An 18,134-nucleotide genomic window follows, 5' to 3' on the forward strand; every position below is an offset into this window, starting at 1 on the left:
AGTGGTTGGGGGATTTAATAATAATTTCACATTCAGCATTTTTGCTGGTAACGTTAAACAAAGAATTAAAACTTTTAACCCGGATGTATTTTCATATTAAATGCAGAGTCCTAGAAATCGCCGCGGCAGACAGATGGTAAAAATATATATTATTATTATTATCACATTAAGAATAATTAAGCGTTATGAATTAAGTTCGTAAGACATTTAAAAACAGTATAACATGGATGACTTGATAAAATATTTTTCATTTTTCCAGACACGGCTATTATGCCGCGAGTCTTTTATTTTGACGGGTCAGTAGTAAAAGGTTTTCAACCGGAAAGGCTTCCTACAAAATTTTATATGTGAAGATGCATGTGTCTGCAGGTAAAACACCAAACGGTAGACCACGGCTCTCAGAGGTAGGTGTTTGCTGTTAATGGGCTTGAGTAATTGCTCCTGATAGGCATTTGATTACATTATCAAAGAGCTGGGGTCTGAAAATATCAGAATCAACATTATTGCGCAAAGCAGTGGTGGGAAGAAGTTGTGCTGCAGTGTTTAGCTTTAGTAGTGGTGCATGAAACGTCTGTCAACGTAGCTAGCCAGTTTGGTTGATGTTTAATCTTAACAGGTTATTTTTTGCTCTGTAAACGGCAGCATAAATGTACTTGTGCACGTTTCTGCACAGTCGACGCGTTCCAGTCCACTCAATAGACGTATTTATGCTTGCGCACCGTAGCCGGTCAGTCGGCTATACCGTTGGATTAACAAAGTTATGCATGCTAGTTAGCTCCCTGGGCTAACTTGAAAACATTGTAGCTTTTGAAGCGTACAATTCACGTTACACTTAACTAACGTTACTGTTTCAGCGTCAGAAAAGTTACAATAGTGCGAATAAACTTATCTTGAGTACCGGGCATAACGAAGTGAGTGCGCAAAGCGCTCTATGAGTCGAATGTAAACAATGGCAGTTACATAATGTCTGTAATTTAGTTGGTTAATCTTTTAATCTAAAGAAGACGACGTATTTTCCATGTTGGTGCCCTACTGAGGTCTGACGGTAAACAGAAGCCTACTTCATGTGTTCGGTGATGTTCTCTTGCAGATGTGTGCTAAATGAAGTCAAGAGAAGACGTGCTGGTCCACGGGATAAGTGCTAACATGTCTCTTATCTTTTCGAGCTTTTCATGACCCGTATCAGGGGAAAGCCATCTGAAAGGGACATCAGTTCTCTCACGTACACTCTGTCCTGCTGAGTGAAGACGTTTCATAAGACTGTGAAGCGTATTCCTCTGTGTTGCATATTTGACGAGAAGCCCCTTTTTGTTAACCCCGAAAAGTCCTTTCGTCCACGGGAAAATGTCCCGACAGAACTCCCTTATGGCCGCAATGGCCACTGTGCTTGGAGCAACACTAGGAGGCCTGGTCCTGTGGCGGAGCTTCCTCACACAGAGAAAGAGGCTGACACAGGGCCCATCTTCATCTGCTGCTTTGGAAACCCAACAAACGCAACCACTACAAGAGAAGAAGCTGCAGCAGCAACCACAGAAACAAAAGCAGCCGCAAGAATCTCCCCAGTGTCCCACAGTGGAACCGGATTCGACCCAGGTGGTGCCTCAGGGTCCGCAGCTTCCCTCACCTCCTCCGCCCTCACCTCCGCCTGCATCGCTTGCCTCTCCGAGATCTCTTCTGGACGTGACGCCAGCGGTGGTGAGCTCTGCTGAGGAGTGGGAGACCCTGTGGCCCTCGCTGCAGCAAGACCTGCTGGTCTACCCCGTCCTGGGGCTGGACTGTGAATGGGTAAAGGGCATGCGTGTAAGAGCTCTCTTGCATGTGTTCAGTTTTCTCCCTCCCCTGGGCTCTGGCCGCCAACGTCCTCAAGATGTCCTCCTCTTCTCTTCCTTAGGTGTCGGTGAAGGGCAAGCCCTCTACCGTCTCGTTGCTGCAGATGGCCACCTACACGGGCCAGTGCGCTCTGGTGCGGCTGCAGCTCTTTCGGGATGCCCTCCTGCCTTCAACACTGGTGGAAGTCCTGAGTGACCTGCATGTGCTGAAGGTCGGAGTGGGCTGCTTCGAAGATGGCAAGCGCCTGGCCCATGACCATGGCTTGGTGCTGCGCTGCACTGTGGACTTGCGTTTCTTGGCTCAGAGACAGAGGTAATCTACCTAACAAATAATTTCTTATTGCATTGAAATGAGATTTAATTCAGTGTACAACAACAAAACCCCCTTACCATCGTGCTGCTATTGCAATGCTGTAACTTCCTGCCTATTAACCAAGGTGTATACATTGATTTTACAAAATTTCTTCAGCTTTGACGTTAAATAGGGGGCAGCTGTATGTGGGAATGCATGCCTTTTCTTTATTCTTCTTTCTGATTAAAGCACAATCTGATTCTGATTTATTGGGCTGTTCAGCACTGCGGTTAATACACAAAGTCCTTGTATCCTTGTATTATTTGTATACTCCACTGTCATGTAGTTTATACATGGCGTGGCTAATACACAGGGAGTTATTGTAATCATGACCTATTTCGCTTGTGCATGGAACATTGATGAGTGTGTGTGAATCAAGTTTTTGGCTGTTTTCGTTGATTGGGTGACTGTTTCACTCAAGCAGGCATGTATCACTAACGAATGGCCTGAGCCTCAAGTCACTAGCTTCAGACCTGCTCGACATCACCCTGGACAAATCCCTGGACCTGCGTTGTAGTGACTGGGAAGCGGACCAGCTGAGTCCAGAGCAGGTAGTCTTTGATTTAAAAAAACAAAAACAAAAGACAACTCTGGTGTGCATGACTAATTGACAAACTCTCTGGATGACTTTGTCAAAAACTGTATTTGAGAGGCGGTGCTGTTTTTTATCTGTATTTGTTTTATTTATTTATTATTATTGTTTTTCATTTTAATTATTTCATTTTAATGATAATTTTATTAATAATTAAATGTGACCCTTATGTACAGGTGAAATATGCAGCGCGTGATGCCCAGGTATCAGCGGCCCTCTTTTTCCACCTGCTCAGCTCTCCCACCGGCCCCACTAAGAGCTCCGCAGACCCGAGCCCAGCCCCTTCAGAGGGAGGGAGTGCCTACTCCCGGCTGGCTGCCAGATGCCAGGGGCTGCTGGATGTGCCCTTCCGGGGCCGCCACACGCCGGGGAGCCTGGACGGGGAGCGCAGGAGAACCAGCAGCAGCAAGAAGCTATCTGTGGACAGCCCCGATTCTGGGGACCAGCGCGTGCCGGACCCTCGCAAGAACAAGAGGAAACCACTGGGGGTCGGATATTCCGCTAGGTGAGAAGGGGCTTTCACACTTGCGGTGTTGTTAATTGACCACTCTGCTTGTAATTTTTTAAAAAGTGTGTCCGATTTTTGATCAGTCCCCATGTTGTCTAGCAGTTATGCTGCAAACTGAATGGTTTGAATCTCATTGCAGGAAGTCCCCTCTGTATGACAACTGTTTTCTTCATGCCCCTGATGGTCAGCCTCTGTGCACATGTGACAAGAAGAAGGCCAAATGGTACCTGGACAAAGGCATTGGAGGTACAGTATGGAGAACTGTCTTTACAAACTGAGATGCTTCAGTGAGTGCCTTTGGTACAAAAGGCATTTGAAGGATATTGATTAGGGCTGAATGATTGATTGAAATTGCATTTTGACCTAATGCAATTAACACGTTACGAGCGCTGCAATTAAATTGACTGATTATTAGTGTTTAGCTACTTCCTGAGGCAACATGAAGTAGTAAAGTAGATGAAGTAGGAGTCATTTTTAAATGTATTAATGTACTGAATATTAAACTGAAACTTGACAAATTGCAGTATCTGTCAGAATAATCGCAAATTAGATATTTTTTTCCCAAATCATTCATCCCTAATATTAATACGGTACTCAACATTATGAAGTTTGGGAGTTTGTAATGTAGGAATGACTGTCTTTTAACATAAAAGAACCACATTATGACATAGCCAAGTTATTACAGTAGAGTAATTTTGGCTGTTAAGTGGAATTGCCCAGCCCTAGTGGTAAGTCATTGTGCTGTGTTGAGAGTGGATCTAATATGCGTGTGTGATTGTGATTGGTTGTGGTTGCTTTAGAGCTGCAGAGTGAGGACCCCTTCATCGTGCGTCTGCTGTTTGAGCCGTCTGGACGTCCAGAGACTCAGCAAGACTATTACCTCACAGCCAAACAGAACCTCTGTGTTGTGTGTGGCAAAGCAGACTCTTACATCAGGTGGGTTTATAACCAAATACCCCCCCCCCCCATAAGCAGTCTGGAGAAGAGCAACATGCTCAAAATGTTACGCACGTTAAATAATTAATATGAGCTGCTTTGGTGTGCAATTTTCATATTTTTTTTCTCTCCAATGCCAAATACAACTACCCTGACAGACACACACTCACACAAATGCCAAGGTCAACAGTGTTTGATTAATGTGTAAGCTCAGTCACAGCTGATGCAGTAAAGAGTTCAGTCAATGGTTTCTGCTCCTAGCTACCTTCCTAATGGTCTGTTGTCATTTTGCTCTATCTTACTGAAACTCTCCTGCTCCTGCAGGAAGAACATCGTTCCCCACGAGTACCGCCGCTACTTCCCGGCTGAGATGAAGGACCACAACTGCCACGACATCCTGCTGCTGTGCACGGCGTGCCACGCAGCGTCCTGCACCTACGACGGTCAGCTCAAGCAGCAGCTGGCGCAGGACCACGGCGCGCCGCAGGGCTGCGAGGAGGGCGTGCGCCTCCTGGAGGACTCTGAGCGCCGGCGCGTTCGCTCGGCCGCCCGGGCCTTACTCACGGCCCGCGACGGCCTCCCCCAGGCGCGCCGCACTGAGCTGCTGCTCCTCATCGCCTCCTACATGCAGCAGGACGGCGAACAGGTTGCCGAGGTCACGCAGGACATGCTGCAGAAGGCGGCCGGACTGGAGACCAGGTGTGTATGGTGGGGGTGGGGGGGGGGGGGGTTTGACTGAGATAGTGATAGTGGACATGGTGGTGGAATATAATAACCTTATTTAAAGCCGCGTTAAAGGAGAATTGCGGCGAGTTTTCACATAGATCTGTTTCTCGAGGTCACCGAGTACTGTCGGTATGAAAAAAAAACAAAAAACGATCGGTTCCACCTAGCTCAAGTTGCTGCAGCCAACAGCTAGAGCTGGCAGGCAGCTACAGTGCTACATTTTGGGGGCTTGTTCATGAGCCCCCATGTTCATGCCCCCAGAATAGAATGTAGCACTCCGTGACATGGAAAAACAGATATCTATGTTAGAAATCGCTGAAATTCTCCTTTAATATGCATTTTGAAGGTAGATTTTAGAGTCCTCGTGTTCATTCTGACATTCTGTCATTGTCATGAGCCCTACACTGTGAAGCTGTTCACATGTAGTTGTGTTGTTTAGAGCAGAATAGAGCAGAAATCCAAAGTACCGCTTTAAATGACCCAGATAATGCCATTGTCCATTCTACAGTTCCATTGTAGTGGTATTCAAATCGGTGTGGGTGTTTTGGAGCATGACTGACGTCCCCACATAGTTATTGTTGACCAACCAGTTTGTGGGTTGTGTGACCATCTGGGTGTTTGTGCCTTTGCTGTGTGCAGGATCTTTAACGAGGGGTACGTGCCCCACGGGCTAAAGGTGGTCGGGGCATACGCCAAGAGCGGCCTGCGTGGCCTGATGGAGCTGGAGCGCCTCTGGCGCCAGCACTTCCTGTCCAGCATGAGGCCCCGCTTCCTCCCACCACTGTGGTCGGTCAGCCACAACCACGACAAGTACCTGCGCAAGTACGGCGAGGACCTGGTCATCGAGCTGAGCACAGCGCCCGGCTCCCCGCAGCCCTCCTCGCCGCCCTCCACCCCACCCGAGGCCCAGTGACCACCCCCCTCCTCATGCCTGCGTGTGAGGCGTCCTTTCGTCTCGCCTGGTTTCCTCTCCCTCACACATCGGTCCGACGCGGGAGGAATCCCACCCTCTACTGGTGCTACCTTGTGTGAGCACCGGACTTGAGGGATAGTGAGAGATGGACTCTACAAAATCAGACACTAAAATGGGATTCCCAGGAGAGTGTGTACGGACCTCAGAAAGACTGGAAGCTGGAAGTGTTTACGGAGCACAAGTCAGAGGGCAGTAAACAGAGAAGATGTTTGGTGTTGCTCATATATATGATTCTTTTGAGCTATATGTGAAGAAAAATCCACCTATCATTGTAAGTCAAGTAAGTTATTTTAAAAAGCCATAAGCCTGCTCTTAAATATATTATTTAACTTAAATTATTAATTCCCTGTAGGCTTATGGCCCTAAACATTTATATACCTTAAACAAACAAAAAAAAAAAAACACATGAATTGCACGAGAACTGCACAACAGCTCCATAGAATCCCATCTTTTGGTTTTTCTCTGAAGCTAATGTGAAAAGGATGTGTGGAATGACCTCATCAGTTTATGTTGATTGTTTTGTATTTTGCATCGAGTCCTGACATGAGATTTTGTAGAGCTTTTTCCTGGACATGGTTTGACCTCTGAATGGATTATTATTGGTTATGAGGTTTGACCTTTTTGACCTGGCTGTCGTTTTCCCCATGCACACCCTTTCTCAAGCAAGGACACCTCCTAACACGACGTCGTGTGACTATTCCCCTTGCTTGAGCACAGAGTGCAACAAGAGCTTTGAGTGGGGCCAGCATTACACTACTGCTGCAGCATTTGTATTTCCCCACTTGCCCCCTTCCCCTCATAGAATTTTGAACTTTTGGAAGTGGTGCCAACCATGTGTGTGTGTGTGTGCGCGTGTGTGTGTGCATGTGTGCGTGCGTGTGTGTGTGATTCAGTGCTGAGACTGCAGCTTCATCAGTTGGATTGGTGATGGTGTCAGGTCTGAGAGGTTTGGCTGTTCTACAGTGCTCTGCTCACCTCTCGGTTGTCTTAAGGAACCTGCAGCTTTTGCTTTTATTTACATTCATCCAGATGTAACCCCCTAAAAAGCTGTGCTGTTTCTGAAGCTGTGCTGCACATGAAACTGAAATAAATCACATTTGTATACTTGGCAAAAAGGGAATTGGTGGTTTTGGCGAGAGGGGTCTGGGTATCGGGGCCAACTTGCCACAGCCTTGTTGTACAGATATTTTTTTAAAGGATTCCATCATATAAAACAATATACAACGTAATGTGTTTTAGTACCATATATAATGTCTAGTGAACTGTCTCATCAGTTATACATGAGCTATTCTGCCAGCATTTAAAAATGATCTCAAACATTTATTTATCAGGCTGTGAAAAACACACAGAATCTGGATTCACAATATTTATGGTCATTATATACAAAATCACAGTTTAATAAATAGTCTGTAAAAATGTGTACAAAAGGTTTTTTTTTCTCTTTACATATCCTAGGTCAATAACTTCAATGACTTGGGATGTTTTTTTGTCAGATATGACAGTTTCTTTTACAATCGGGTTCTGCTGAATTAAGGCCTCTTGATTTTGGCATTAGAACAATCTATGAGTCAATTTTGATTCAATGCACAAACCCTTGCCACCCTGTTCACAGTTGAAATACAAAAATAAATAGCAAAATAAATACTTAACACAATGTGGCTCAACATGCAGCAGAAATGCTTTCATGCTAATTTGTTAACACCATGTCACATTCGTAAGTGCTCTGCATCTGAAAGCTTCGTGGTAGAAAAGTCTATCCTTTGCAGGTTTGAAAATGAGACTGCTCGCTTCTAATAGTGAGTGTGGTATTGGATGTCCATATTTAAAAACGACCAACATTTAGTTGATACTGGTCGTTGGTTTCATTTGGATTGTTTTCCCCCTCAAATTTGTTTAAATATGTTTGTTAAAAGGCATATTTTTTCCAAACCATATTTTGACTTGGCTAAATGGCATTACTTCGTATTCATTTGTAATTTGTTTTGCTTTTAAAGTTTGCCATTCTTTTAAAAGCAAATCATAAAGCTCTTTGGTCACAGTAACAGTGAAAGTATTAGTCAACTTTTTAAAAACATCATTATCCAATAGTTTACAATGTTCAGCACTGCACTTTTTGAATGGGAAGCAATACTTTTTTAAATATACCTATTAAACTGTAACTGCAGGGACCAGACATCCTAATATCTTCTTATCAAATAATATGTGAAGTGTTAGGAATAATTTGCCATAGAATTAACAGCCAAGTCAATATGAAGTTTCACCATTAACATGGAAGAGCCTCTCATTCACTGCAATGTATCAATGTCTTGTCATCAAAACCACTATCACAATATACAAAACCATACTTAAATCATTAATAACACACACATCCCTCAAAGGAGAAAACTATGGAAGATGCTGGAACTTTTAGATTTTTGGTTGAATGCAAGTGAATGAAAAGGAATAGCAGACGGATCTAAACCATAGCTAGCGTTGTGTAATGGGTTTCGGAGAGGACGGTTGAGCAAAACAGGCCAGAGATCCATGACTGCAGCACCATCGTCATCAGGCCTCAGGGTCTATCGCACCATTATTGCTTTTGTTTCCAAAAATCTCTTCAACTGGAATGGGGAGAGAACCTTGCCACACTCTGTGACTTGATGGTGCCAAAAGATTTGTTCTCTATTAAAGGTGTCGTTTTGGAGCAAAGTTGCGCAAAATTTGGTTCTTTTTACGGCAGAATCAGACACAGGAACGGACATTTGCTGGTGGTTTCCAAACAGGAGCGTGACGTCTTTGGGGTGAAAGAAAAAGGCTGATGGGTTACCAGGACTCCAGCTTGCTGATTCGGTATACTGTCGGTGGCCACGTGTGTGACATGCTTTTGCAGGTCTCTTGAGTGTTTATCCCGCCCCACCCACCCCCCACCACCACAAACATGAACACCCGCACACACACACACACACACTCTCACACATACACACACACACATATATATAAGAAAGCACATGGAAATGGCAACACAGGCACTCTGCAAATGCAAATTAGGCTGTCGTTCAAGACAGAGCTAGGCTTTTTCACGGTTGGCACAAATTTCTCAAAATGCACATTGCTTTTCTTACTTAACACTCAAGAAATAATAATACATAATTTACTGCAGTAACTCTTTAAAATGAAACCTATCAAACAAATTGATATCAGTCTACTTCTCCTAATACAGCTACTTGCAAATATACTGTATGAATATGATGCCTGGTATAATGCTTTGCTCTTTTTGAAAACCATAAAACAATTTTTAGCTACCATCTAAGAAACAGTAGTTTGTCTTGAAATGAAAGAAGCATTAAGGTCCATGGGACAGGCAAGTACGGCAGGGCCACCCTCATGCTGACACTCTGCCCCTCTGAGTGGCACTTGATGCAGGGCCCGTGCTCACAAAACAGTGGAAGTGCTGATTTGGAAAGTCTTACATTTCGCTTCGTACAGAACCAAGCGCCTCAGGGAAAACTCGAAGGGAAGTGTGTGACCCTAGCTCAGTAGACTTCTCTGAGGAGCTTCTCTTCCATGTGCGGCCTCGGGGGCTTTTGCCTTCAGAGTCGGCCCTGCAGCATACTGCCGATGGGCTGTTCCAGGCCAGGTCCCTGGGGGAGCCGCGCCTGCCCCAGGCTAGACCCCTGTAGCCTCTGCAGCTCCAAGATGCTGTCAATGGCACTCTGCAGATGCTCGCTCAGGGCATTGTCCTCCTGCAGAGATGGGACGTGGGGAGGGGGAGGCGGAGGAGCTGGACCGGGGCTCTCCAGATGAGCCGGCGGGGACTCCAGCCGGGTCAGTTTGAGTCTAGAGCCACACGGCTCTGGGAGCGGCGGAGTGATGGTGGGACCCAGAGACTTGGGGCTGACATGCTTTTTGTGGGGGGGCTCGTCCAGCTGCGGCTCCAGTGCTGTCCGTACCAGCGAGACACTGTTTGAGTGCGGAGGCCTCAACTGGACCTCTGGGGTTGGGAGAGAGGACTGGAGTCCGTTTGACCTCTCCTGTGGCACAGCTCCAGAGAAAAGGGTCCTTGAGGGTCCTTCATGACCCTCCTCACTCGGTTTGTCGCCACCATTAACCAGCTGCCTGCTGTAGTGCCGCTTGTGTCCAGAGGGGGCAGCATTTGCGGGCTCGCAGGCGGAATTGTGGACCACCTTACGTAAGCCCGACTCGTGTTTGATGGTGAGCCGCAGTGTTCCCCGACTGCTGGACTGGTACGTCTTCAGGCCCGGCGGCCGGTCGGAGTGGAGAGCCCATGCCGGAGGGGACGAAGGACTGACCAGCGCCCCACGGGACACAGGAGTGGAGGAGGCCTTGTTATGAGGAGAGCTCTTTCTCAGAGACATAAGGAAGGATTCTGGGCCATGAGAAAAATGAAAGATTATCTAAACAACAAAACAACATAAGCCCAACACAACACAAAAAATTCTACTTGAATGGAACAAAATTCTTTTGACTTGAAAAAAAAGACTTCTAAATGAACGTGTGATCTACAAATCTACTGGAAGTTAGTAGTGTGTTGACTCACCTGGATCTCTCCGTGCTTTGCGCCTCTCCTCTCCCAGTGCAAACCTCTCAGACTGCAGGAACAGCCTCTCCAACATGACCATCTCTGCGGAGGGGCTGTCTTGCTGTAAGGAAGCACAGAAACAAGGATGTACCAACTATTTCATCATTGGTGCAATTTGAACAGAACCTAATCCTGAATGACAAATGGCCTGCATGTTGTTTGCTAGTAGATATGGCCATGGAGGAGGAGTAAGCCCAGGGTAGGGGTGGGAGGTCCAGCTTACCTGAGCCTCTGCCAGCAGCAGCTGTCTGTATTTGTTCTGCATGTTCTTGGTGCAATTGAAGAGAAATGCTGATGCCGCTTCAAACTGTTCATCAACTGGCAAAACAAAACCCAAATGGAGTTGTATATCTTACTCAGATAATGCTGTTTAGCTTCTCTTAAATAGACCCTCGGGAATACAAAACTGACAGACTTTTTGTTAGAAGGCATGATGAACATGCATTTGATATGAAGCGTCATCAATGAATGCACACTGTCACAGACTGTCAAACTACCTTTCAATGAATCGCCAACCACATGCACCCAATATCAACTACAGAACCTTGACCACACCCTTTCATGCTCACTGTCCATTACTGTTCATATTTTGATACTCTAAACAGACCATCTAGTGGATCTTTCCTGAGGCTAAAGCCACAACTCTGCCTTACCTGAGTTGAAGTCTTTTTGACTGGGAAACCTCCCTGCACATGTGTGGTATGGCAGTAGATGTCTCACAGCGTCCTCTAACGTCACAAATGGATGCTGTGGCTGGGGGTTCAGAACTGCTTTGTGGTCTGAACACACTTGCAGTTGAATCCTGAAGAAGAAGCACATATACACACATATCTATGACTGGCACGGTTTATGGTAGGAACATTGAAGCACATCTATAATGACAATACTGGCAAAAGTCCAAATGATGGAACACTGAATTGATATCTACCGATACTTAACTATGTTAACTGACTTCTAGTTCATACCTGTGCCTACGAATTGCCTGTGTGAGTGGCTCCTCTGTCTCAAATGATTGAAGAACAGGCATCTGGAGGAAGAGGCAAGAGGAGTCAGTTCAGCACACAAATTATATTAGTTTGTATGATTACATTTAGAAGAACTATGAATAAATGACACTGAATGTAATGTTGCAGTGGACTCAAGTGCCTTCTTTCCTTTATAATTATAGAATATTATGATTTACAAACATCACCTGCTATCAGTTACTTCTCTTTGCCTCTTACCTGTGTCTTTGACTCTTGTGTTTTGGGGGTTAGAGATGCTGATGCCTGGGCACACAGGTTGTAGCCTTGAGTCCCTAAGAGCTGAAGGCGTTGGGGTCTGGGGCAGAACACTTCTCTGCTGTCTCTGCTGGACACTGGAGGGACTGCAGTTTCAACTGAAAATGAACACCACGAGTTGAATACTATAACAGCATCGGAAGAAGGAAGTTGAGGAATATAACAGCATCAGAATAAGGAATTAAGTGACATATTTGTACTAAAAAGGACTCAGGATTCACAGTTATTTGTTCCATTTCCAACATGACCTGGAGACGGAGACACTTACTGCTGTGTGGAATCTGGTGCTGAGCCGAGGCACTGAGCTGCGGAGCGTCCGGCTTAAGGCCTTCAGGCGCTGGATGAGAGACCAGCTGCTGCTGCATGGGAGCTTCTGTCCCACCAATGGGCAGGGGCGACAGGCTGCTGCACACTGCACTCACAACAGAGACTTGTGGGCTTATCTGGCCAGTCGCTCCACACAGAGACTCAGAGGAATGCTCGTTAAGGGCCACAGAGAACTCCGACACGCAGGTTTCCAACGAGGCCTGGACAGGCGGGGGTGAAGACAGCATGTCACTGGGGGAGGACCCACAGTGCACTGGAGCGGCCATTGCTGTCCGCTCTGGGGTCATGGTGAGAGGCTCTGCTTGTGGCGGGAGAGTGGGAGGGGGCGTCGGGGCAGGATGGGCCTCGACCATGCTGGTTTGAGGCGAGGGGTAGGTGGTGACTTGCGCAGGCAAAGAGGTAGCCAGGGGGTCAGTGCAAGGGATCAGAGGCTTAAGCGTTTGCTGAAGAGTGAGATAAATAGAAACATATTAATGGACATCTTTTTATATACTGTATAACATTCAGAATTAAAATATGCTATGATTTCTGATCATGACTTTTGATGATGAATAGCCACCTACCTGTTGCAAATGTTGAATAAAAATGTGATTAACGGGACTCTGTCTGCCCTCTTTCTCATGCTGGATCTCAGGCTGATGCATGAGAGTGCTGGTTAGTGGGGATGCAGACAGTTCAAGAGCCTGTGGAGTGTCCGGCATCGGCTGCAGTAGAGTGACCACTGGCGGAGTGCTGCTAGGCTGCATCCCCGCTACCATGGACGAGGAGTGCAGGGGCACAGGAGGAACAAGCTGTCCACTCTGCAGAACAAACAATAAATAACTGGGTTTAATAGGACATTTTATTTATTTATGTATTATTATTGTTTGTTTGTTTGTTTGTTTGATAAGGAAAATGCTCATTAATCAACCAACTAAAGTACTGTGTAGATTACCCAGAGTTAGCCATATAGACTAATTTTCTGCCAGTTCTTAAAAAGGCAACCTAGCTAACACATCTACCTAGCTAAAATGACACATCTGGAAAATACCTCCTCCATTATAAAACTGACCGATGCGAGTTGGAGTAGCTCCTCTGGTGGCCTCTCCTCTGGGACTGGTCTCTCTGGCAGGAGCAGGACGGAGGCCTGGGGCAGTCTCAGCGGCTGCGCCGTCTCTCGATGGGCCGGTGGGCCGAACGGAAGCCCCTGCACCACCGAGGGGCCGTTCACTATGGAGATGGAGGTCATCTCCGGGCCCAGCATGGCCGAGCTGTTGATGAGCGTGATGTGGTTCCCCAGTGCCGGGTTGTGGACCACCGTGGGACACTGCTGGCCCTGACCCTGTGGTGCGTAAGCCCCGGCCAGCTGTGCAGGCACCTGGAAAACAGCAGGGGGCGCCGACTGCAACTGCAGGGGCCCTGAGAGGAGGGTCCCCTGTCTGAGAGCAAGCTGCCCGCTGGGAGTGGTGAACACGGGGCCAAAGTTCAGCTGTCTCTGGGGGACCGTTAGGATCTGGGAGCTGTCCACCAGGGGTCCTGCTGTTGGAGGGCCGCCCTGTACAGAGGGGTGCCTCTGAGCGCTGGCCTGGGTGAGAAGCTGTTGAGTTGTACATGCTGGCTGGGCTATGGTCATGGGAGTCTGACCAGGAAGTAGGAACTGGTTCTGTCCCTGGAAGAGCCCACGCGGCTGGATGACGAAGGACCCGGCCTGGTTGAGCAGCTGAAGGCTGACTGGTTTGGGAAGGCTGGTGGTGGGCTGAGACTGAGCCGCTTGCTTTGGTCCTACAGGAGGAGATGTCACCAAGATGTTGGATGACGTGGTCCCGGGAACGAACGTGAGGCCGGCTTGCGCGGGCTTTTGTCCAGCAGTGGGCTTGGGGCTTATCTGCACCAGGCGAGGCTGGATGCTGACCGGGAGCTTGGGCTGAATTGGCAGAGGGCCTCTCTGGAACAGGATCCCGGGGGCTGCTACTGCTGCTGCTGCTGTGCTTGCGTTGGCCCTGACAGTTGGAGCCAGCATGGGGCGCCCTGTGATACTGGGGACGGTCTTCTGGATGAGCATGCTGGATCCCTGCACTGGACTCAGGGAGAAATTGGTCTCTGGGGATGGCGCCGGGAACACGTGTCCAGGCAGCAGCCCCATAAACTGCGGCGCAACAGGCTTAAGAGAAGGGCATCCTGGGCCCACTGCGAGTAAGGACGGCTGGGGCGGCTCGACGACCGCCTGAGTATCCCTTGGCAAGGCAGAGGTGGCAGTCGAGATGGTAAGGGGCTTGGTGAGGTACGGAACCGGGGGCGACGGCAGCAGGGCACCAGGCTGGTAGAGGGACAGCGAGGAGTCCGTCGGCGGTGCCAGTCCCGCCTCGAGCGCAAGCGTCTGCTCGGTGATGTCAGCCTCCTGGAGGCTCTGCTGCAGGATGTCACAGGCTGCCCCGTCCTCCTCCGGCTCCTCCTCACAGCCCGGCCCCAGCAGCCCTCCCTGGGCCTCCTCTTCGAGGCCTGCATCGTCGGCTCGGGGCTCCGGGGACTCCAGAAGCGCCTCCTCCAGGAAGGACAGGTCCACGCATCCTGCGGCTGGTGCGTCCTGACAATTTGGGTCATCTGCCAAGAGTGAAACAGGGCTCTGGAAGAGAAGAGAAGAGAAGAGAAGAGAAGAGCAGAAAAGCATGTGAGTACACAAAGACAAGCACGCACAGTAGGTGTGTGGATGAGAGTGGGAACAGAAACAAGGCAAAAGAGAAGGCTGCATGTAGGGTATCTCGCAGATCACCTTCTTAAAGAAAACCATGACTGCTGTGCTGTCCCCACCACAACAATACCGACTCCCTCGTCCCTTAATGCACAGATGTCTACAAATTGGAAAACCGCACAGGTGTTACAGGTGTAAGAGGTGGGGACGTGTTGCCATGGAGAGCAGACTGACGCTGAGTTAGCGTCCTAGGAGACGGGGCCACCCACTCACCGGGGCGTCTGTGAAGAGGGGGGGCTCCCCTGAGGCAGAGCTAATGAGCAGGTCCTCATTCTCCAGCTGCTGGGACAGAAGCAGAGAGGTGGAGGTTAGGGAGAACAGGGAATTGAGGGTGCTACTGAGCTGACTTGCACACCCCCTCGTTTTGAACACATCCTAAAGCCACCTTGAGATTGATCTCACAGAACACAATCTACAAATGAACAGGTTTGTGGAAATTGTGTTGGAAACAACAAACCTCACTGGCTCCGTGGAGGAAGTCATTTAGGGCTTGGGGATCACTGTGCAAGACAAAAAAGAACAGCTTTGACACGTCAACAAAGGAAAAGTCTGAGGCCAAGAAGAAGGGAAATCTATATTTCTTCATTTCACTTACCATAACACATCAAGTAAACAAGTGCCATCTTCATCCTCCATGTCAACTGAAGGGAACCAGTGGGAAGGAGGAGAAACACAACAGTGGAGGTCAGTCATGTATACCAACTATGCTGTTACTGCAGACTACACCTTATCATAGTTGTCTCGTGGCTCCATTGGATTAGAAAATGACTTTTTTGTTTTCTTCCCTTTTGCAGATAGTTATCTAGATCATTGGAGCATGTTTCAGTTGTAGATCAAGACATTCTCACCTCATATATTGAGGGGCTCACGCAGAGCAGACAGGTGGAGTTCTTGTGGGGGCCTCATGGGAAATGTAGTCCAGGGTTCAGGGACTGGCTGGGGTCTGGCATCAGGCCAGGAAGGCCAAACAGTGGGGCAGATCCTCCCTCTGCCAGGGCATCACTCCCCACAGACTTCCAGTACGTTGATTTAAGACCTTAAAAAAAAAGTGGGAACTCTTGTTACCTCTGTTGGAAGGAACAAACACTGGATTTTCTCAGCAACGTGCTGGTCACAGTGAGGTTCTAGATGCAGTGGACATTTTTAATTTAATAGCAAACTCTTGTTACCTCATCACTTGGTGTTAATCCATTGTCATAATTTTTATTAGTATAACACAATGTGTTATAAGTTAGCAAGGCAATTCAAGGCATCCTTAAGTGAATTTATTATTAAGCCTACTTGAAGATCCTTAAACTTAGCCCCATGTTATGACCATCAAAAGGCATCACAATTATGTTATAACAGTGCATACGGAAAGTCTTCAGACCCTTTCAAGTTTTCTACATTTTGTTATGTTTCAGACTCAAGTATGCACCAGAGCTTAATTGCAAGGGTTATAAGGGTCTTAATACTTATGTAAATGGAATATTTATAAATTTACTAAACATTACAAACACTTTTTGTGGAGTGTTGGAGTATTGTGTATAGATTGATGAGAGAAAAAAAAAATCAATTTTAAGATGAGTCTGAAACATAAAATGTGGAAAACTTGAAAGGATCTGAACCTGTCAAGGGGCATAGCTTAAATAGCCTACTTATGTGAACTCTTCACTACTGTATGCGCATGTTCTATAAGTGAACATCCAAAAATATAGTTATTTAAACCCAAGCATGAAAAGTGTGAAATCATCCACGTATAACAAATGAGCATGCGTAACATAGGAATAGTCATGTCATACCAGTAGCCTAACATAACTTCACTGCACAGGCTTATATGTGTTACGACAGGCCATTGAGCTAAAATGTTGGATCTCTAATACTTTATTCTTGATGACATGTGTCACGACAGGTCATTGAGCTAAAATGTTGGATCTCTAATACTTTCTTTATGACATGACAGGCTCCTAATAGATGACACACTAGTGTGTAGATGAAAAATGTGTGACTTTATGGTATACTGCAAAAAACCCACAATAATGTGCTGCACATTTCCAAAGGAAATTAGATATAATCGGCAAGGTGACACAAATATGCATTAATAACCATGTAAATGCGATTGTGTCATCCCTTTACCCTAATGCCATTCTCGGAAAATCCAACATCAGTCGCACCGCCAGTGATGGGGAGGGTGGTTGATAAGGTAACAGAGATGCCTGTCGTGTGTGGATGAATTTTCGGGACGCTGTCGCGAGCCTCCGCGAGTTCATCCCGCGTTCATTTGGGAGGGTGTGATACAGCCTGTGGCCGACTAGACTCGTAGCCTAATCGTCTTGTCTGAACAGAAAGGACAGAGGATAGCCACCCCATCTCTCACTGTTATAGGCTAATGAACGAGTATTTTGGCAGATAACGCATCTTAGACGGTTCCTTTTCGCGTCTCCCTCTTTAGTTTGAAGACAGGTCCTTGAAACAGACAGCGTAGGCTAGAGGTCCTCGGAGGAACAAACTCTGACATATATTTTGTTTACCACACGCAACGACCTCAATTTAAGACCCCCAGTAGCCTACTATGTGCCGCATCACACTGAATAATGAACCGAAGGTATGCTATAACCAAAGCAAACGAGTGCATTTCAAAACCTTTCAGACTATTCTACAAATTACTGCGATCTTGTTATTGTATGAGAGCCTATAATAACCTGCATCTGAGGAAACGGCAAATCTATGGCACCGATTTTCCCGTCCTACAACCTCAGCTTCACTGGATGATGAGATGCTGCTGTTACTTGATTTCTTTCAAGAAGGGATACCAGAGGGTAGCTGAAGCATAGTGCAGCTTCATAGCAACAAAGGGGTTGCTTTATAAATACCCCATCAATATTGCCCCCCACGCCAGCTGTCACTACCATCGCCGCTCTCCCGTCCACGAAACAATTTCGCAATAGAACTTTAAAGGGAAAACTCACCGCTTCTTTGTGGTTTATTGTCCTGTCAGGCGGGCCTCTGCGCCATCGATTCTCACTCAGTAGCCTTTTCAGATGCTAAGGGAGAGGGGGGCTGTGGTGGTGGTGGTGTGTGTGAGTGTGTGTGTGAGGGGGGTGGGGGGGGGACTGGGGTGGGTGAGAAACAAGAGTGAGAGGGAGAACACAAAGGTATAAAGCGAGCGGAGATGTGGGGCTCAGCAGTCGTAGCGTCCTTCAGCTGTGAAGGAGAGACAGATGCGCTCTTCTTGATTTCTTCGACCATCCTACAGAAGCGCTTCAAAAACACCCGCTCTCGTTACATACAGTATTGAATTCGCACCGATACTGTTGCATTACGC

The 18,134-nt window shown here is 47.2% G+C and overlaps 2 protein-coding genes across 5 annotated transcripts; one reads left to right on the top strand and one right to left on the bottom strand.

The window, feature by feature from the left end:
• Positions 1-327: 327 nt before the first annotated feature.
• exd2 (exonuclease 3'-5' domain containing 2) lies at positions 328-7,580 on the top strand. Of its 4 annotated transcripts, XM_042071301.1 has the most exons (9): positions 328-404; positions 1,091-1,800; positions 1,892-2,142; positions 2,603-2,732; positions 2,950-3,278; positions 3,421-3,527; positions 4,082-4,217; positions 4,542-4,916; positions 5,583-7,580. In XM_042071301.1, the coding sequence occupies exons 2-9, from the start codon at positions 1,345-1,347 to the stop codon at positions 5,854-5,856; spliced, it is 2,058 nt and encodes a 685-aa protein (XP_041927235.1). In that variant the 5' UTR covers positions 328-404; positions 1,091-1,344; the 3' UTR covers positions 5,857-7,580. The 4 variants fall into 4 exon arrangements, with proteins under 4 accessions (XP_041927235.1, XP_041927236.1, XP_041927237.1 ...); XM_042071302.1 differs by lacking the exon at positions 328-404 and having other exon boundaries at positions 417-1,800; positions 2,606-2,732; XM_042071303.1 differs by lacking the exon at positions 328-404 and having other exon boundaries at positions 417-1,785.
• Positions 7,581-8,835: 1,255 nt separating this feature from the next.
• On the bottom strand, positions 8,836-17,906 carry si:ch211-168d23.3 (BRD4-interacting chromatin-remodeling complex-associated protein). The gene is made up of 14 exons (XM_042073143.1): positions 17,779-17,906; positions 15,679-15,866; positions 15,426-15,471; positions 15,288-15,330; positions 15,044-15,109; positions 13,154-14,704; positions 12,666-12,902; positions 12,044-12,545; positions 11,719-11,873; positions 11,461-11,522; positions 11,149-11,297; positions 10,719-10,813; positions 10,454-10,556; positions 8,836-10,282 (listed from the first exon to the last, which is right to left on the bottom strand). The coding sequence occupies exons 3-14, from the start codon at positions 15,464-15,466 to the stop codon at positions 9,486-9,488; spliced, it is 3,801 nt and encodes a 1,266-aa protein (XP_041929077.1). The 5' UTR covers positions 15,467-15,471; positions 15,679-15,866; positions 17,779-17,906; the 3' UTR covers positions 8,836-9,485.
• Positions 17,907-18,134: the final 228 nt, after the last annotated feature.

This window comes from Alosa sapidissima, chromosome 19, assembly GCF_018492685.1.
Source record: "Alosa sapidissima isolate fAloSap1 chromosome 19, fAloSap1.pri, whole genome shotgun sequence".
Lineage (NCBI taxonomy): Eukaryota > Metazoa > Chordata > Actinopteri > Clupeiformes > Clupeidae > Alosa > Alosa sapidissima.